The sequence below is a fragment of the Myotis nattereri genome (assembly GCF_964212035.1).
Source record: "Myotis nattereri genome assembly, chromosome: 5".
Classification (NCBI taxonomy): domain Eukaryota; kingdom Metazoa; phylum Chordata; class Mammalia; order Chiroptera; family Vespertilionidae; genus Myotis; species Myotis nattereri.
Window position 1 is genome coordinate 22,092,006 of NC_138080.1, and position 21,121 is coordinate 22,113,126.

General features: G+C 48.1%; 2 protein-coding genes across 2 annotated transcripts in view; one reads left to right on the forward strand and one right to left on the reverse strand.

Moving 5' to 3' along the window:
- Window positions 1-6,365, forward strand: GCDH (glutaryl-CoA dehydrogenase). The gene is made up of 11 exons (XM_081092864.1): window positions 1-228; window positions 317-352; window positions 659-802; window positions 949-1,011; window positions 1,283-1,453; window positions 2,074-2,203; window positions 2,286-2,502; window positions 2,981-3,084; window positions 3,350-3,475; window positions 3,791-3,951; window positions 5,213-6,365. The coding sequence occupies exons 1-11, from the start codon at window positions 138-140 to the stop codon at window positions 5,284-5,286; spliced, it is 1,317 nt and encodes a 438-aa protein (XP_080948990.1). The 5' UTR covers window positions 1-137; the 3' UTR covers window positions 5,287-6,365.
- The window catches only part of SYCE2 (synaptonemal complex central element protein 2), a gene marked incomplete at both ends in the record, with an annotated part of 21,872 nt that continues 6,934 nt past the window's right edge, over window positions 6,184-21,121 (reverse strand). The window contains 2 exons of the mRNA XM_081091348.1: window positions 6,184-6,387; window positions 7,688-7,862. Of these exons, the coding sequence (XP_080947474.1) occupies window positions 6,184-6,387; window positions 7,688-7,862 (379 nt within the window). The remainder of the gene's footprint in view (window positions 6,388-7,687; window positions 7,863-21,121) is intronic.

The following is a 21,121-nucleotide window of genomic DNA, read 5'->3' on the forward strand; positions in this document are numbered from 1 at the left end:
TAAAGGGAGCTGGAAGGCGCTGGCTGGGGGCCGGCCAGAGGGGCGAGGGGCGCAAGGGACCGGGCCTGCGGCGGGAGCCACCCCGCTCTGACGTCCCCGCGCCTCCAGGTGCCGTGGTAGCTGCGCCCGCCGCCCGCATGGCCCTGAGAGGCGTCTCCCCGCGGCTGCTGAGCCGCGGACCGGTCCTGCGCTGGCTGCGCGGATGGGGCTCGGCCGCGGCGCTGACCGGTGAGCGCCGGGTCCGGGGTGGAGTGGGGAGGGTGGAACTGGAGACTCCAAGAGTTTTCCCGGGTGATTTCTCGTCCTGTGTTTTCAGAGAAGGGCGGGAAGACTCAGAGCCGACCGGACAAATGTAAGGACCCCTCGTCGCGCGTGCGGCTAAGGCCCTTGTCCTGCTGTCTGTCTGCCGGGTGGGCTCTGTCCCAGAGTCCGAGGGCTGCCCGGGCAGGGAGGCAGGGAGGCAGGGAGGCAGGGCCGTGGCTAGGGCCGGAGGCACTGAGTCAACAGTGAGTTTCCGGGGGAAAGGCCCCCGTGCCAGTCCTGTTTGCAGCCCACATCCAACCTCGGGCCAGATGGGGTGGAGGATTCTGGGAGAGGCGCGCGGGGGGCTGAGGGACATGTGGGCTGGGCTGAGTCGAGCCCCTGCTCCCTGTCCCAGCCTTGCGCCCTGAGTTTGACTGGAGGGACCCGCTGGTGCTGGAGGAGCAGCTGACAGCTGATGAGATCCTCATCAGGGACACTTTTCGCACCTACTGCCAGGAGCGCCTGATGCCTCGCATTCTGCTGGCCAATCGCAACGAAGGTGCCCAGGCGGGCTCGTGGGCACCCTGTCCACCATACACACCACTTCTGCCTACTCTAGCTGGGCTTCTGGGCACCTCTGTCCCTGGGGTGGGGTCTCCAGTGGGCCAGAGGTAGGCCTGACCTTGGTCGTCTGTCCATTTGCAGTTTTTCACCGGGAGATCATCTCGGAGATGGGGGAGCTTGGTGTGCTGGGCCCCACCATCAAAGGTAGGGATAAGTCTCCCCACACTCGGCAGCCCCACCTGTGTGCTGGAAAGCCCCTTACTTCCCCGAGCCTGTTTCCCAGTCTGCACAGTGAGGCTGTTGTCCCTCAGTCCCGCTGTAGGGCTGAAATGAGTAAACCCTCAAGCGAGGGCCAGCTTAGCGCTCCCTCCTTGGGTGCCCCTATGTATCTGTCTCTTGGGCCTCAGGAGTCACTGGTCCCAGTTGGCAGGCTTTGCACCCATTGCCCTGTGTCCTCTCCCCGCTCCCCCACCAGGGTATGGCTGTGCTGGAGCCTCATCGGTGGCTTATGGGCTCCTGGCCCGGGAACTGGAGCGGGTGGACAGTGGCTACAGGTCAGCAATGAGTGTCCAGTCCTCCCTCGTCATGCACCCCATCTACGCATATGGCAGCAAAGAGCAGCAGCAGAAGTACCTGCCCCGGCTGGGTGAGTGGCTTCCTGTGGAGCTCGGTGGAAGACAGTCCCCGTGGTCTGGAACTCAGGGATGGGGCTGTCCCCTGAGCCTACCTTCTGTTCCCGCTTCAAGGGTAGCACCAACGGCCACCTGGACCCTCTGCCAGAGCCTGGGCTTCATCCCATAAAGCCTGGCCATCCCCTCCTAGGTCTCTCTTGACTCGGGCCCCTGCTCACAACCATCATCCCCCTCTTGATTTGCTTTGTTTCCCCCATCCCAGCCCAAAGTTTAAAGTCTTAACTTCCTGACTGGGTCCAAGAGGCCTCATCTGTGGTCACTCTTGATGGGCAGACTCAGTTACTTGGAACTCTAAATGTACCACTGGGCCTTTGCACATCCTTTCCCCACATCCAGGACTGCTTTCTCCACACCTTCTCCTGTTTAGCTTTCATGCCCCTTCAAGAGATTTAGGTGACTCCTGTGGGTCCCCCATCATGGGATGTGACTATGGCAGGGGGAGGGGGAGACCTGTCCCTTCACCACCTGAAGTGCTGTGAAGGCAGGGCCAGATCTGCCTTAGCCTGGCTCAGTGGAGAGGGTGACCCTTTTCAGTTGAGGGTGTAAATGAGGGACACCTGTCTCATACCTACAGCCAAAGGGGAGCTCTTGGGCTGCTTCGGGCTCACAGAACCCAACCACGGGAGTGACCCTGGCAGCATGGAGACCAGAGCCCGCCACAACCCGTCCAGCAGGAGCTACACCCTCAATGGGGCCAAGACATGGTGAGGGGCCTGGGTACCTCAGGTGGGTAGGCAGAGGCAGAGGGGTGGTAGCCAGATCCTCACCGTCTGTCCCACCCCCCAGGATCACCAACTCGCCTGTGGCCGACCTGTTTGTAGTGTGGGCTCGGTGCGAAGATAATTGCATTCGGGGCTTCCTGCTGGAGAAGGGGATGCAGGGCCTCTCGGCCCCCAAGATCCAGGGCAAGTTCTCCCTGCGGGCCTCAGCCACGGGTATGATTATCATGGACGGTGTGGAGGTACCAGAGGAGAACGTGCTGCCCAATGCCTCCGGGTTGGCGGTGAGCAGAGCCACCTTGGGAACTGGTGTTGGGTCACATGCTGATTCACCTTTCTTGGGCAGGCCCTGTGCTGGGGATCAGACAGACATGGTCCCTGTGCACGTCCCTTTCTGGTGATTATCTTGCTCATACTGGCTCTGCCCAGGACACATTGGGCCAGAATCAGCTTAATCCTTTGACGTATGCACATCTTCCTGTCTCCTATGTCAGCTCCTATATCTGAACAGCCAATCCAGATCCTGGGCTGGGTAGAACTGTGTGAAAATCAAGAATGAGTAGGCACTGAGCAACGCCTGCCATGCATGAGCTTTGGTGCCAGGGCTGCGTGTGATTTAAATGGCCTCCCTAAATCCCCCCATTTACACTGACTATGTGTCTGGGTGTCTGAGGAGGGAGTGTCCCCCTCTTCAAAGCTGGTTCTGCACACACTCTCTCAGCTCTTTCCTGATGGAGATAAGGTCCCCTCTCAATCCTATAGGGTCCCTTCGGCTGCCTAAACAATGCCCGGTATGGCATTGCCTGGGGTGCACTTGGAGCTGCTGAGTTCTGTTTGCACACAGCCCGGCAGTACACCCTGGACAGGTGAGTGGGGGCTGACCTGAGAGCTTCAGGTTCCATCCTGTACCCCACTGGTGACTCCCCAGCCCAGCCCACCAGACCTAGGCTCCCTGCTGTGTGAAATAGCCGGGGAAGGCCCGCTGAGCAGTGATGGGTTGAGTCAACAACAGCCAGCACGAGTTCGGCAGGGACTGAGGCAGCCTGGAAAGGCTACCTGGGCCAGTGGAGCCCTGGGAGAGGACTGGAGAGTGGGCCCCCTCTTTAACTTAACCTGACCTTGCCTGCCTAGGATACAGTTTGGCGTCCCACTGGCCAGGAACCAGCTGATTCAGAAGAAGCTGGCGGACATGCTCACTGAGATCACACTGGGCCTTCATGCCTGCCTGCAGCTTGGCCGCTTGAAGGATCAAGACAAGTAGGGGCCATTTGTAGTGGGAGGCAGAGTGGGACAGCTGCCACAGGACCCTGTGCTTCTCCTGGGCATGGTGGTTGCTGGCCCTGAGAAGAAAAGTCCTTCCTACCTAGTGGCCCTTGGGGTCCTGATCCCTTTTCTCTTGGCCTTGATGGGCCAGGGCCCACCCTTCTTGTCCCTCATGGGGAGCCTGGTGCCTGCTGCTTTGACTGTAACATGGGGAATCCCCCCTGGCTGGTTTGTCTAGGGTGTAGGGGTGCATGGAGCAGGATCAGCTCTTTGTAATCAACACTTGTTACATGTCTGTGCTGCTTCCAGGGCCACTCCGGAAATGGTGTCCCTGCTGAAGAGGAATAACTGTGGGAAGGCCCTGGACATCGCCCGCCAGGCCCGAGACATGCTGGGGGGAAATGGGATTTCTGATGAGTATCATGTGATCCGGCATGCCATGAACCTGGAGGCCGTGAACACCTATGAAGGTGGGGCTGGATCCTTCAGGGAATGGGATGGTTGCAGTGGCCTCACTATCTGGGAAAGAGGGGCAGGGACAGCTGTCACCACTGGCAGCATGACATGAGGCAGCTCCCACCCTATATTCCTCATCTGAGTGGCTCACACTGGGACCTGGGATGTGAGGTGCTCTCTGACCTTTCTTTCATGTTGCTTGGAGGTGTTCCCAGGAGTGCTGATGGCTTTCTCAGGCAGCCCCAGAGTGGGGCATGATGCCCAGTGAGCTGGTGATGCAAAGGAGAATACACACAGGCCACTCCATGTTATGTTAAGAGAAAGAGAACCATTTGCACTGTGGTGTTTCCAGCTGGCAAATGGATGTGATGCAAATGGGGTCTGGAACCCATGCCTCATGGGAAAACAGATGTGGAAAAAGTGGGACTGAGTCCTTGGAGGTGTAGGAGCTTCCTAGGCAGAGACGGTGAAATAGCTTCTGTGTGCTACTCTGGATGGTACATTCCACAGACTAAAAGAGGGAAGGGTGGGAGGATCCTACAGGTGGGAGTGACCCTTAGGGTAAGAAGAAAGGGTCTTCAGATGATTTTATGAAGGGCAGGGAAGGGTCAGGTGTGCACTTTAGAAAGTAAACAATCATTTTGCTCCATATAAGGGAGACAGTAATCTTTGCCTTCTGACCCTGGAAGCTGAAGAGCAAATGAGAGCACTGAGGCATGTAAAGTGTTACCCAAACTCAAGGGCAGGTGGCAGCCTCAGGACAGAGTAGCTCAGCTGGGCAAACCATTAAGTGATGTTTGCTTTCGCATCCCTCCTGTGGATGAGAAAGGGCCTGATGTGCGTCCAGAACCCATCAGAGCTCTCCACCTCCATGGAAGGAATCATGGCTCGGTTGAAAATCAAATGTTTAATGAACTGTGCAGGGCTGAGGTGGGGGTAAATTTGCCACATGTTGGGGCACCAAATCTGGGCCCATGATGGTGGCTGGACTCCCTGCCTTTGGGTCTGGCACAAGCTTTTTGATTCGTTTTTTCTAAGATGCATTATAGAACTGTGAAAAACAATTTTCGCAGTGTGGCCAGAATGGTGGCCTCTGAGCCTTCTCTTGGTGGCTGTCACCAAGAGGTAACTCTCAGAAGCTGTCAGCGTTCGCCATCTTTATGGGCTTGTTCTTCTTCCAAAGTAGTAGCCTGGGGAGGGGAAATGAAGATTGACTTTAAAGGGAAGTGGTAAGCTGTTAAGACACCAAACTGACTTTGTATTTATCTTGTCCAGGTACTCATGACATTCACGCTTTGATCCTCGGAAGGGCAATCACAGGGATCCAGGCATTCACAGCCGGCAAGTGAATACACTTCACCCAGGAGCCTGGATGGTACCGAACCCCTTCCCAGGGAGCGGCTGTGCTCTGCGCTTACTCAGGGAGGTGGCAGATGGAGCCAATTTTTATGTTGGGAGGTGAGAGACTGATTTTTAAATTACAAAATTTCCCTTTTGAAGTCACTCATATGTGCTCCTTATAAAGAAGACGGACTCTGTACCAAGTTTCTCAGTCCAGTGGACCCCACTTAGCTTGGAACAGAAGCTTCTCTTGACAGGAAGCAGGGAAAAGAAAGAGTGACACAGAAGCAACCTCTGTGAGACCTGATCTGGTGTCTGACGGAGCAACCACCCTCCCTCTGAGTTTCCTGTGTACCCTCTGACCTTCCCATCTGGGGGATAAGTGCCTTATGCTGACGTTGGGGCAGAATGTGGGGGGGAGAATAATGAAGAGTGGGAGGGGGGCCATGGGGGTGGAAATTGGGGACATCTGTAATACTATAAAAAAAGAGCTGTATGTCTGATCCTCAGTGTTGGGCCACATTTACTTGTAACCACTACATGAGTAGTCCTTTCAGTCACAGGGAAATGAACATGAGTGGGGGCTGGGAGGTACTCATGTGGGAATTTCTTGTGCCCCCACAGTGACCTGGCCCTTGTCTGCATCTTTGCCTCTGCCGTAATAAGTAAACCTGGTTAGGCGCTGCTCAGGGCTGTGGGTGGAGGGGACTTTGTCCTTTCTATCACCACACAGCTGGCCACACAGGAGTGGGAAATAACAGTGGGCTGGCTTCTCAGCTCCAACACCCCATGTTTACAGGAGAGTATGGCGCCACAGCGAGATGGCAGGAGCACCCGGTTCTGTTACATTTACTTTCATCTCAGCCCCTACAGCTCCCCTCAGGCAGAGCCTCCTGTGGGTGTGGTCATACCTCTGGCTGGACGCACAGGTCTTGGAAGTCTTTGTACACGGTCTCCACAGTGTGGCACACTTGTCTGAGCTCTGTTTCCAAATGGCTGATCTTTGCCATTTTCTGGGTGAACTCTTGGAGCTTTTCCTGAATGATCTTGTTGTGGTGATTATAAAGTTGATACATCCTCTCCTCTAGCTTCTCTGTCAGATCTGAAACCTTTTAAACAATATGACATGTTTTTGAAAAAAATCAAACCAGAGGCATCATAAGACGTGTGTTTTAGTGGCTCCCTAAGATTTCTGCAGTTTATCATTAAAAATTGTTAAAAAAAAAAAAAAAAAAAGGCCAGCCTGTATGGCTCTGTGGTTGAGCATCTACCTATGAACCAAGAGGTCACCGGTTCAATTCCAGTCAGGGCACATGCCGTACTTGCGGGCTCAATCAATGATGTTTCTCTTTCATCAATGTTTCTTTTTAAAAATTATATTTGTATTGACTTCAGAGAGGAAGAGATAGAAACATCAATGATGAGAGAGAATTATCGATCAGCTGTCTCCTGCATGCCCCCTACTGGGGATCGAGCCCGCAGCGTGGGCATATGCCCTTGACTGGAATTGAACCTGGGACCCTTCAGTCCCGCAGGCTGATACTAGCCACTGAGTAAAACCAGCTGGGGCCAATGTTTCTATTTATCCCTATCCCTTTATCTCTAAAATCAATAAAAACATAGTTTTTAAAAATGGTAAAAAACAACTCCAGTGAGTAGGAGTGAAAATTGCCTATATTAAGAAAAAAATTTTAAAGCAAGATCGCAAAATGATGTATACAGTATAGGCTCCACCAGGTTAAAAAGAAAGTACATAACAGAGACTAGAAGAAAATATGCAACAAAGTAGCCTCTGGGAGGTGGGACCATAGGAATGCTTTTATATTTTTTTTCTGCTATGTTATGCTCTATTTAATTTGCTATGTGTACTGGTAGAGATGGGAGGGGGCAAAAAAGGTGGGGAAAAGTCAGCCTGTTGTAAGAGATGTCCTACTCCTGAGATCCCGTGTGCATTCTGAAGAAGCATCAGGGATAATCATTAACACTGTACCTGAACATAACAGGCTTTGCTAGACATAAGCCCTGGTCATGTTGAGGGATCTCTACTCTGCCACCAAAGCCATTTGACTTGTGGAGGAAAATGGTTGTGCTGACACAGACTATGCCTCAGTCCTCTACTCCCAGTAGCCATTAGTGCTGGTGTGTAATAAGGTGGCTGGGCTGTGGGTGCAGCTAGACCTGTCTCTCATTCTGAAAAATTATTTCTAAATCTTACTTTTCCCATCTATAAAATGGGTCCATTCTCTGCAGAGCTGTTGGAAGGGTAAAATGAGGTACCAAATGCAAATTGCCTGGCACCATGCTGGGACCATAACATACTCCGCAGTGGTTCATTCTCCTTTTACATAAGGGCTTTCCCTGCCCCACCCACTGGGGTTTTGCAGTGTGTGTGTGGGGAAATCTTGTCACCTTGATCTTGAGGCTGTCCCTGAAGTTGGTCATGAGTGCATGGTCCTTCTGCCTGCTCTCATTGATGTTTTCGATCAGCTCCTGGGCCCTCTTCTTCAGGATCTCAATGCTAGATTCCAGAGATGAAAAGTAGGGTCCCGACTTCCCTTCCAGCATCATCAGCTGGCAATTGGCACTGGAGGTGGTGATAGAAGGGCTAGAAACCTGACTTTTGAAAGTATAGGAAACCGAGGTCAGCCCCAAATTCTCCCCAGAGTGGCTGACATGAATTAGCTCCATGGTGGGAGAAGAAACAGTGTTGTGTATCTCCCGTGGGTGATGCTTGGTTATTTCATGCACCACTCCTGCCCTGAGAGGCAGGGATGACATCCCTGTTTTATAACTAAGAAAACAGAACCGAAGGCACACACAAGGCCTGCCCAAATTTCCAGAACAAGAAAATCTGCCTGCCCCCGAAACACATAGTAATTTTATAACATCAACTTGCTGTTCTGAAATGAGCATCAATAATTCTATTTATAAATAGTATAGATCAGGGGTCCTTAAACTACAGCCCGCGGGCCACATGCAAATACAAATATTGTATTTGTTCTCGTTTTGTTTTTTTACTTCAAAATAAGATATGTGCAGTGTGCATAGGAATTTGTTCATAGTTTTTTTTAAACTATAGTCTGGCCCTCCAACGGTCTGAGGGACAGTGAACTGGCCCCCTGTTTAAAAAGTTTGAGGACCCCTGGTATAGATGCTTTCTTAGATGGATCTTCCTGTCACCAACCTGCTGTATTCCTTTCTAAATCTTTTGGGTGATGTCTGCAGCCTGCAATCCATCTGGGGTTTAGTGTACCTGCAGGACTCTGCTCCCACTAGATGAGGCAGCCAGTCAAGAATTATGGTACAAGATTTTTTTAAATGCACAAAAAAATTTAGTTATGTTTGTACACTGTACACATAACTATAGTAATCTAATTCAATTAAATGTCATGTTAGTAAAATGGTAAAAAAGTGACGGCTGTCTAATAAAGCTAAATTGAATGCATAAAAGTGAGTCTAATTTTTAAAAAAATATTAAATCAGGTATGGGGAGACAACTATAGATTGGAACAAAGATCATAAACATCTAGAAGGATCTGGCCAATGTGGCTCAGTGGTTGACCTATGAACCAGGAGGTCAAGGTTTAATTCCTGATCAGGGCATTTGCCTGGGTTGTGGGCCCGATTCCTCGTATGGAGCGTGCAAGAGGCAGTGGATCAGTGATTCTCATTGATATTTCTATCCCTCTCTACTTATTCCTTCCTCTCTGAAAGCTATAAAAATATATTTAAAATAAATAATGTTTTAAAATCTTGGAGGACTCTGTATAGAGATCACTTTGTCATGGCTTGTAAGTTTTCATTCTTCTTTTAAAAATATATTTTTATTGATTTCAGAAAGGAAAGGAGAGGGAGAGACAGAAACATCAGTGATGAGAGAGAACCATTGATTAGCCACCTCCTGCACACCACCCACTGGGGATCGAGCCTGCAACCCAGGCCTGTGCCCTGACAGGGATTCAAACCTTGACCTCCTGGTTCATAGGTCAACGCTCAACCACTGAGCCAAACTGGCCGGGCCACTCTTCTTTAAAAACAAAATTGGAAATTGTAGGTAATACATTATTAATGAGGTGTATGGGGGAAAAAGTTGCAATCTGGTCAGCCGACTTATTAATGTTTTAAATTAAGATAAAGTGTTTAAGCCCTGGCCAGTGTGGCTCAGTTGGTTGGGGGTCGTCTCATGCACTGAAAGGTTTCTGGTTCCATTTCCCTGTCAGGGCTCACACCTGGTTTGCAGGCTCCATCTCTGGTAGGGGGTGTGTATAAGGCAGCCGAGAGGCAGCAGATCTATGTTTCATTCTCACACTGATGTTTCTTTTTGTCTCCCTCCCCTTCTTCTCTAAAAATCATTTTAAAATCTTTTTTAAGAAAGGTGAAATGTATAAGGCAAGCTTTATTTACTTACTTATTTATTTATTTTGCTTTTTCTCTGCTTTATCTGCCAGCACTTTCTATCTGCCAAGCACCTTGTCACTGCTTTGGGGTCTGTCTGCTCATCTTTACCTCATAACTGAGGACACAGGCTCAACCTGGTTACTTTCTCAGGATTAACAGCTAGTCCAGGGGTGGGCAAACTTTTTGACTCGAGGGCCACAATGGGTTCTTAAACTGGACCAGAGGGCCGGAACAAAAGCATGGATGGAGTGTTTGTGTGAACTAATATAAATTCAAAGTAAACATCATTACATAAAAGGGTACGGTCTTTTTTTTCTTTAGTTTTATTCATTTGAAACGGGCCGGATCCGGCCTGCGGGCCGTAGTTTGCCCATGGCTGAGCTAGTCTGTGGCAGAGCTGGGTGTGGCACCCAGCTGGCCCAACCCACAGCCCATGTCCTGCTTCCTCCTGGGTCCTCAGTTTCTCTTTTATCCTTTGAGGTCCTCCCAATTCTGAGACTTGGAGGTGCCAGCCACCACAGGGATTCCTGAACATGCCAGTTCATACACAGCTATAAAGTCTGCCCTGACTGGAAGCCAGTCACTGCTTACTTGGAAAAATACATCTTGATTTTTAAAATATATATATATTTTTGATTTCAGAGAGGAAGGGGGAGGTAGAGAGAGAGAGAAACATCAATGATGAGAGAGAATAATTGATTGGCTGCCTCTTGCACGCCCCCTACTGGGGATTGAGCCCACACCCAGGGCATGTGCCCTTGACCAGAATCGAACCCAGGACCCTTCAGTCCGCAGGCCGATGCTCTATCCATTGAGCCAAACCAGCTAGGGCAACATCTTGATTTTCTGATGCTTTCTTCATAAAACTATTTTTTTTTTGGCTTTTTCCTGATAGCCTGAGCTCTTCCTTTTGGCTGAGAAGAGAAGTACAGTGAGATCGAGGCCCACGGATCTAACTGTGTCCTGGTCCTCGTGCATTCCTTGCCAGATTGCTTCTTGCCTCTGTGTCTTTGCGCCTGCTCTCTGACTCAACCCATGAGACCTAGCCAGACCACTGCCTCCTTTCAGAAGCTGTCCAGGACCCCTGTACCTATCACTACGTTAGCTTGTCACTACTCACAGCCCTATCTCCCCAGAGAGATGGGTCCCATTTATCTTTGCATTCCTAGCATCCAGCACATAGTAAATCCTCCACTGTTTGCTGAATGAATGAAGGACACCTTCTGTCAGACCTATTCCTCCCTCCTTTGGCTTCTCACAAAGCATGCAAGTTCAACAGCCTCCAAGACAAGACACTGTGGCCCGGCCGGCTTGGCTCAGTGGTTGAGAGTTGACCAATGAACCAGGAGATCAGGGTTCGATTCCCGGTCAGGGCACATGCCAGGGTTGCCAGCTTGATCCCCAGCCAATCAATGATTCTCATCATTGATGTTTCCATCCCTTCCTCACTGAAACCAATAAAATAAAAATTTAAAAAAAAAGAGACAAGACACTGTGTCCAATGCATTTTAAAATGGGAATGCTGATATTTCTATAGCAAACATTTACATCAGCTAGAAAGCAACAGACCAACTAAAGCAGTGGTTCTCAACCTTCCTAATGCCGCGACCCTTTAATACAGTTCCTCATGTTGTGGTGACCCCCATTTCATTGTTACAAATTGAACATAATTAAAGCATAGTGATTAATCACAAAAAAAATGTAATTATATATGTGTTTTCCGATGGTTTAGGCGACCCCTGTGAAAGGGTCGTTCGACCCCCAAAGGGGTCGCAACCCACAGGTTGAGAACCACTTAACTAAAGGCTCTGTGAGCATTCTTGTCTTGTTTGCTAAGCAATTTACAACCTCCGAGCATACAATTACTCTTGTTTGTTAAGGGGAGGTAAGGCAGAAGGACACGAGTTCAGATCTGTGACACAATGACATTTTAACATTCAGACTTTTGTAATATCTGGATGCACATAGAGAACACAGAATGCTTTTAAAAGGACAGCCATGCTTTGCACAGTGGTGATGGAGCTGGGGTCATGGGTTCCAACACCTGGCTTTAACTTCGCTAAGATCTCAAACACTAACTACCCTTCTGTTCTAAACCCTGGGCTCAATCACTTCACTCTCTGGCTGATGGTCTCAGCCCCTCTTCCCTTCTATTCCGTGCCACACCCACTTGCCAAAACCCCACCCTGGCTCTCTACAATCAACCGCTGTTTCCTCTCTCTTTCTCAAAATATTTTTATTGATTTCAGAGAGGAAGGAAGTGGGAGAGAGAGATAGAAACATCAATGATGAGAGAGAATCAGTGATATGCTGCCTCCTGCACGCCCCCTACTGGGGATTGAGCCCACAACCCAGGCATGTGCCCTGACCAGGAATCGAACTGTGACTTCCTGGTTCATAGGTTGATGCTCAACCATTGAGCCACACTGGCCCAGCCAAGCCTGGTCTCTTTTCTCACACTCAGGAACCTGAGCCACACTGAGAAAATCATGACCTAATAAATAAGGTCACTACAGAGTCCTGCTCTCCAGCCTTAGGGGGGTCCTCAGGGCCACTGGGTATCCTGTCTGGGCTCTGGTCATTCCTCCCATCAGCCATACCAAACCATCATTCTCCCATCCCTGACCCCACACTTGTCTCCCCTTCCCCTGAACAGATACAGAAACATGCAGGCCAATAACCCCCTCCACTGTTCACACCGCCCTTCTTTTTTCCAAACTCCCAGCTGGGTAGGCAGGCGAGTCATTCTGGGCTCCCAATCCCATGCCCTGTATCTCACCCTCTTGTGTATTTGTCTACTCCCTTTGGCTGGTCTTCCTTCCCACCCCCAGGGCATGTCTCCTAGCATTTTAAAAACACCATAAACACATCCTCTCCCCTCAAACATCAGGTCTTCCTCAGCCAGTCACCTCCCTCTTTACTCCCCATCACCACCAAGATTCTAGAAAGTGATGCCAATGCTTTCTGAGCACATTTTCTCACCTTCCACTCACTTCTCAGCGCACTGCAATCAGTTCTAAAATGAAGCAGCAACTGCCTAAGTCCCCAGTGATACCTGGCAGACACCTCCCTTGACTCTTGGCAGCAGCTGGTGCTATTGACCATCCCCCCAACCCACCCCCGTAATTCCTAACACCTGGTGTCCCCAAGCTCTGTCGTTGGCCTTACTCTCTTCCCTTCACACCCTTGTACACACTCTTGCTCCAAAGACAGTCCCCACTCACATATATCTTCCCTGCTGACCTCTCCTGTCAACACCCCCAGACCCCAGCCTTCCTCTATGCACAACCTGTCATTCCCCAAAGGCCCACTTGTAGCAGAATATGCCCCAGCAGTCCCTTTTCCTGAGTCCTGCATCTTCTAGAAAGTCTTCCCTGGTGGTTATGTGCACACAGCACCTACAGTGTCACTGCCTGAACCTCAGCCTTCCCTCTGGCCTCATTCATCTTCATATCCCTATACCTCCTCCTCATGGTAGGATTCATAAAGGTGTGTCAAATAAAAAAATGACTAGTGGGGGCTTTCATTAACATCCATACTTCCATGTTTCCCTAACTTATCGTCCCCAGCCCACACTTCTCCCTGAGCTCCCAACCACGGGTGACAATGTACCAGCTACCTCCCAGCCCTCGCCATTGGGCTGTCCAGAGGCATCTCAGACTCCTCCACATTTGCATACCAACATCATCATCATTTTCCCCCCTTACCAAAGCCATCTGGTTCCCAAGCCAGAAACTTAGCAGTGAGCCTGGAGCTTGTCTTCGCTCAGTCCTTACATATCCTGTCATGAAACCCTCTCATTTCCACCTCCTTAACCTCTCTCAAATTGATCTAGAGCACCCCCACCAGCCACAGGATCAAGTCTAAATTCCATAACACAGCACCAAGGCCTTCCAGGACCCTGGGCCTCTCTCTTCAGCCTGACTCTTTTTTTTTTAAACTTAAAATATATATATATATATATATATATATATATATATATATATATTTGATTTTTTTAAATATATTTTATTGATTTTTTACAGAGAGGAAGGGAGAGAGATAGAGAGTTAGAAACATCGATGAGAGAGAAACATCGATCAGCCGCCTCCTGCACATCTCCTTCTGGGGATGTGCCCGCAACCCAGGTACATGCCCTTGACCGGAATCGAACCCAGGACCTTTCAGTCCACAGGCCGACGCTCTATCCACTGAGCCAAACCGGTTTCGGCTATATATTTGATTTTTTACAGAGAGGAAGGGAGAGGGATAGAGAGTTAGAAACATCTATGAGAGAGAAACATGGATCAGCTGCCTCCTGCACACCCCCCACTGGGGATGTGCCTGCAACCAGGGTACATGCCCTTGACTGGAATCAAACCTGGGACCCTTCAGTCTGAAGGCTGACACTCTATCCACTGAGCCAAACTGGTCAGGCACAGCCTGACTCTTTCTACCCTCCACTCCCAGCAATTTGGAACTTTCCACAATTTCACCAAACACATCGGCCTTTACTTGAAATGACTTTCCCTTTCTGCAACTTTAGGAGGTAGCACTCAGAGCTTCTGCTAGTGCACCACACAGCACCTTAACTTACAGATCACAACACTCCCAGTTAACTCAGAGGTTTTTTTCCAGGATGCTGTGCAGGCTGGGGATAGGGGCTTGCTGAATACCTAAATGAATGAACAGAGCCTGGTGTAACATTCCTGATGGAAACCCTTCTTGTATCCATGGTTGCCTCATTGACTCAGCAGTGTAAGAATCCTGACATTAAAATCAATAATAAGGGGGGAGTTATAAAATCAATAATAAAACCAGGTGCCTCTTTTTGTGTAATTGCTCACAACCTGTTTGAGCTGCTGAAGCAGTGGTTCTCAACCTTGGCTGCACATTAGAATCTTTTTAAAATCCTGATTTTTGGGCCTCATTCTCCGGAAATTCTGTTTCTTTGTTATGGGGTGGGGCCACAATATTAGTAACAAAGAAACAGAATTTCCGGAGGATGAGGCCCAGAAATCAGGATTTTAAAAAGATTCCCATGTGATTCTAATGTGCAACCAAGGTTGAGAACCACTGTGCTGAAGGTTCAAAGTCACTCCTTTCTCAGGCTCCAGTGTTGAAGCTGGAATCTGTCTTTGTGGCTCTATGCAAATGGTGAGAAATCTCTTGAATTCGGCTCATTTAAATTTCATTGTGGGACAAAAGCCTGCATCAGATGGCTGCAGAGAGCCTCTTGATTTTTTCAACTTCTCCTTTGGGGATTTACTCCTTTCCATTTCATTTTTCTTGATACTCAACAGCTGCATATTAATTAGAATGCTAATAAATCAGAGGCTTCCCTGGGCCTGCATTCACCAATTAACTTTAATAAACAAAATATGTGGTGTCCTCTCCACTGGCTTCCCCTGTTCCGGGCCTGCTTCTGTTGCCGAACCCTGGATGGAGGCCAGGGAATGGAAGTGGGCCCAACACAGCAGGCCTGGCGGTGGGGGATCAGAGTGGGGGCTGTGAACACATTGCCACACTCATCTATTATGGTCTGTGCTTCTGAGGAGTCAGTCCCTAATTCGACTGGGAGGATTAGTACAAAGTTCTGAACAGGGCCCATGCTGGCAGGGGGCCCGGTACTGCAGAGGAAATGGGTCTGAGAGAAGAGACCATCTGTTCCCTCCAGGTAAAGCTGTGATTGGCGGGTATGTGAGCCAGAGCCGCCTGCTGGTGGGGTGCTCCCTCCATGGCCTATGACAGATATACAAGTAAACAAATCCACCAGCCACTTATGACCACCACAGGCGGCAGTCCCAGGAGGAGAGGTAACCTAATCAAATATTCAAGTAGGAACACAACAGAATCTCTGGCGCTTAGGCAAAGCCAGGTTTTGCTGAAGTATAGCCAGGAAGGAGAAAGGTTTGAATGGAAACTGCTGAGTCCATTCCTCATCCCCTGCTTTTCTCTCCTGAAATGTGTTCACATTTTAATCATGTTGCTGAGTGTCTGCTGCTGGATCTATTAACTGGCTCTTGCACTTGTTCTAACCCATCTGTTTTTAGGCTCAAAGCTCTTGTGGAACTCCTTGAAGTTTCACAATGATTTGCAATTATCTGTGTCTCTTCACTTAGACAGGGTCTAAAACATGTTATTTGCAGGAAGATGTAATAAAACAAACGACTTAAGTCATTTCCTTTTTTCTGGTCTCCACGTGACAACACACACCTGGAAACCATCCCACTCTGTAGCCTGCTTTACAACAGAGGAATCTGGGAGGTAGGGGAAAGTTAGCTTTAGGCCTAGAGTCCTCAGGGCCCTTTCCTGAGCCTGGCCTCCTCTCACTTTCTCCCCAGGTGATGAATTTATTCACCCCACAGCTGCCACTGAAACAGTGAATCCCACAGCGCCATCTCCAACCCCCGGTCCTCATGAGTTGTGGGTTAGAAAGTCCAAATGTATCTGGACACATTCATGTGCATGTCTCTGGCTACCTCAAACTCAACAAGGGCAAAATGGAACCCATGCTTTTGCCTCTGCCGTGAAACCACCACCTGATGGAAACCACTCTAAGCCAGAAAGTGGGGAGCCAGTGGTGTGCTGGTAAGCATTTAGCAACTGGCTCTCTGGATGGGTGGAGGGGAGAAGAAAGCCCTGATTTGTAGTGTTTGACAATTCCCGTGGTACAAAGACTCCTACTATTGCCAATTTAGTAGGAGCCTCCCACCTGATCTCTCCACATCCACTCATGCCTCCTCCAACCCATTTCCCACAAAGCAGCCAGTGTCTTTTTATAACAAGAACCTGAGCATGTCTCTTCTCTGACCCAGCAATTCCCCTTCTAGGTATCTACCCAAGAGAAATGAAAACATATGTCCACACCAAAACTTGTACCTGGATGTTCATAGCAGCATTACTCACAAGAACCAAACAGTCAAAATAACCCAAATGTCCATCAACTGACAAATGAATAAATAAAATGTGGTAGATCCACAATATAGAATATTATTCAGCCATACAGAGGAATGAAGTTCTGACATATATTATAATGTGGATGAACCCTGAAGACATTGTGCTCAGTGAAAGAAGCCAGTCACAAAGGACCACATACCTGTATGATTTCATTGAAATGAAATGTCCAGCAGAAACAAATCCAGAGTCAGAAAATAGAGTAGCGTTGCCAGGGGCTAGGGAGGATGCAGGGACTGGGAGATGATGGTTAAGGGGTACAAGGTTTCTTTTCAGGGCAATGAAAATATTGTAAAGTTAACTGAGGTGATGCACAGCTCTGTGTATATACTAAACACAACTGAATTGTAAGTAGGTAAATTGTATGGTATCTGAATTCTATCTCAGTAAAGCTGTTACCAAAAGAATCCTGAGGATAAAGCCCATAGCTGACAAAATGCCCTGTGACCTAGCCCTTGCTGAACCCTCCAGCCCTCTTCTGGCAATCATAACCCCCACTCAGGCATACTGGCTGTCTTTGGCTACCATGTGCAGAGGCTTTGCATAAACTCTTCTCTCAACTCCTTTCACCCCACCATGCCCACTCAACACCTACTTATCCTCACCTTGTGATTCAGCATTGCTTTTTCAAGGTTGCTGCCCCTAGTTCCCCATTCAAGGGTGTTTTTCCAGCACCCCAGTCTGTTTTGTGTCAGTCAGTATTTGTTCAATGTCTTCCCGTCAGTTGGAAGCAACAGAAGAATATGAGAGCATCTGTCTGGCTGTCGGTCACAATGCCTGACACTCTGGCCTCCTCACTGCTTTGTGAGCACACCCAGCTTATTCCTACATCAGGGACTTCGTACTCTGCCAGCATGTTTGGGCCCCCCAGAAGTCTCCTGGCTGGCTCCTTCTCATGTGACCTCCTTATAGATCTTTAACTCCTCTGAACTCCCTGTCACTTTAGTCACTCCTTACTCTGCTTTGTTTCTTTCTCTTTTTTTTGTTAATCTTCACCTGATCATATTTTTTCCATTGATTTTTAGAGAATGGGAGGGAGGAAGAGAGAGATCAATGCAAGTGAGACACATCCATCAGTTGCCTCCCACACACGCCCTGACCAAGGCCAGGGATCGAATCTGTGACACAGGTACGTGCCCTTGACTGGAATTGAACCTCGACTCCTCCATGGGTGGGCAATGCTCCAACCACTGAACAACACTGGCCAGGGCTCTTTTTTTTCCTGCTTTGTTTCACAGCACTTGCCACCAGTTGAAAGCACATTCTTTTTCTTTTTTAATTGTCTATCTCTCTTTTATTATTACTACTAAAGGCTCAGTGCACAACATTCGTACATTGGAGGGTTCCCTGAGCCCGGCCTGCACCCTCTCGTAGTCTGGGACTCCTCAGGGGATGTCCGCCTGCCACGTAAGCCCGACAGTCAGACATCCCCCAAGGGGTCCTTAGCACTGCTGTGGAGGCAGGAGAGGCTCCCACCACTGCTGCTGTGCTCACCAGCCGTGAGCCCAGCTTCTGGCTGAGCAGCACTCCCCCTGTGGGAGCACACTGACCACCAGGGGACAGCTGCCCCCTGGTGGTCAGTGTGTGTCATAGCAACCAGTCGTTCTGCCATTAGGTTGATTTGCATAGTAGCCTTTTATTATATAGGAGATTATTTTTTAATCTTCAGCTGAGGACATGCTTATTGGTTTTAGAGAGAGGGGGAAGAAGGGACAGAGAGAGAAACATCAATGTAAGAGAGAAACATCAATCAATTGCCTCCTGTATACACCCTGAATGGGGATCAAACCTACAACCTAGGCATGTGCTCTGACCAGGAATCGAACCCGAAACCTTTTGGTGTACAGGATGACACTCCAACCAACTGAGCCACACTGGCCAGGACTATCTCACTTTTAGAAAGTCAGCTTAGCAATAGACTCAGAATAGCTAACATAATATTGAAGAACAAAGTCAGAGGACTGACCCAACTTAAAGATTTACCATAAAGTTATAGAGATCCAGATAGTGTGCTACTGGTCAAAGAATAGACTATAGATCAATGGAACAGAATAGAGAGACCAGAAATAGACTCACACATATATAGTAAAATGATTTTTGTAAAGAAGCAAAGAAAATTCAATGGATAAAGGAGAGTCTTCAATAAATGGTGCTGAAACAACTGGAAAGCCAGCAACATACAAAAATCTGAAGCTAAACATAGAACTTACACCTTTCACAAAAATTAACTCAAAATGGATCATAGTCCTGGCTGGGTGGCTGAGTTAGTTGGACTGTGTCCTGTACACCAAAAGGTTTCAGATCCTATCCCTGGTTGGGGTACATATGGGAGGCAACCGATTGATGTTTCTCTCCCCCTTCCTCTCTCTTTAAAAACCAATTTTAAAAAATATCCTCAGATGAAGATAGAAATATTTTTTAATGGATCATAGATCTAAATGTAAAAACAAAACTGTAAGACTCCTAGGAGACAGAAGAAAATCTAGGTGGCCTTGGGTTTGATGATAATTTCTTAGATTTAAAAAAGTAATTATACTTCATTAAAATTAATCATTTCTGTTCTGTAAAAGATACTTTTAAGAGAATGAAAATACAAGACATAGAATGGAAGAAAATCTTTGTAAAACATTTATCTGGCCGAAACCGGTTTGGCTCAGTGGATAGAGCGTCGGCCTGCGGACTGAGAGTTCCCGGGTTCGATTCCGGTCAAGGGCATGTACCTGGGTTGCGGGCACATCCCCGGTGGGGGATGTGCAAGAGGCAGCTGATCGATGTTTCTCTCTCATCGATGTTTCTAACTCTCTCTATTTCTCTCCCTTCCTCTCTGTGAAAAATCAATAAAATATATTTAAAAAAACAAAACAAAACATATATCTGATAAAAGACAGAGAGAGAGAGAGAAAGATCTATTAAAATTCAACAGTAAGAGAACACCACTAAAAATGGGCAGAAGCCCTGGCCGGGTAGCTTAGTTAGAGCATCCCTCCCGATATACCAAGGTTGTGGGTTCGATATACAGTCAGTGCACATACAAGAATCAACCGAAAAATGCATAAATAAGTGAAATGACAAATTGAAGTTTTTCTCTCCCATTCTCTCTCGTTCTCAAATCAATCAATAACATTAAAAACGGGCAAAAGACACTCCACCAAAAAAGATACATAGATGGCAAAAAAAAGCATGTGAAAGATGTTTAACTTCATACCACGTCAGGAAACTGCAAATCAAAACAATGAGATCCCACTACACACCTATCTGAATGGTGAAAATCCAAAACACTGACACCACCAAGTGCAAGGATGTGGTGCAATAGGGACTCTCATACATTGATGATGGGAATATAAAATGGTACAGCCACTTTGACAGTTTGGCAGTTTTTTTTACAAAACAAGCATCCTCTTACCATTTGATCTATCAATTGTGCCTCTTGGTATTTATCCAAAGGAGCTGAAAACTTAGGTCCACATGAATGTTTATAGCAGCTAAATTCATAAGTGCCAAAAGTTGGTAGCAACCAAAATATCCTTCAAATGGTGAATAGATAAATAAACTGTGGTACATCTACACAGTGGAATACTACTCAGTGCTAAAAAGAAATGAGCTATCAGGAAATGAGCCCTGCCCTAGCTGGTTTGGCTTGGTGGATAGAGCGTTGGCCTGGGGACTGAAGGGTCCGAGGTTCGATTCCGGATGCGGGTCAAGGGCACATGTTGTGAGCTTGATCCCCAGTAGGAGGCGGCCGATCAATGATTCTCTCTCATCATTGATGTTTCTATCTCTCTCTCCCTCTCTCTTCCTCTCTGAAATCAATAAAAATATATATTAAACAAAAACGAGCCCTGCCCTAGCCAGTTTGGCTTCGTGGATAAAGCGTTGGCTTGAGGACTGAAGAGTCCCAGGTTTGACTCTGGTCAAGGGCACAGCATGTACCTAGGTTGCTGGCTCAATCCCTGGCCCTGGTCGGGGCGTGTGCAGGAGGCAACCAACCAATGTGTCTCTCTCACATCAATGTTTCTCTCTCTCTCTCTCTAAAAAAAAAACATTAAAAAATATATAAATGGAAAAATATCCTTGGGTGAGGATTAACAAAAAAATGAGCCTGGCTCATTGGAGTGTGCCCTATACACCAAAAAATGTCCTGGCCAGTGTGGCTCAGTTAGTTGGGTGTTGTCCTGTGCACCAAAAACGTTACTGGTTCCATTCCTGATCAGGGCACATACCAGGGCTCGATCCCTTCAAGAGGCAACCAATCGATATTTCTTTCTCTCTCCCTTCCTCTCTCTCTCAAAATCAATAAAAATATTAAATAAATTTTAAAAAAATGAGCCCAGCCTGGCCGATTTGGCTCAGTTGGTTGAGTGTCCCCCTGTGCACAAAAGAGTCACCAGTTTGATTACTGGTTAAGGCACATGCCCAGGTTGCCAGATCAGTCCCTAGTCGGGGCAAGAGAGGGAGGCAACTGATTGATGTTTCTCTCTCACTCTAGAAAAATCAATAAAAACATTTATA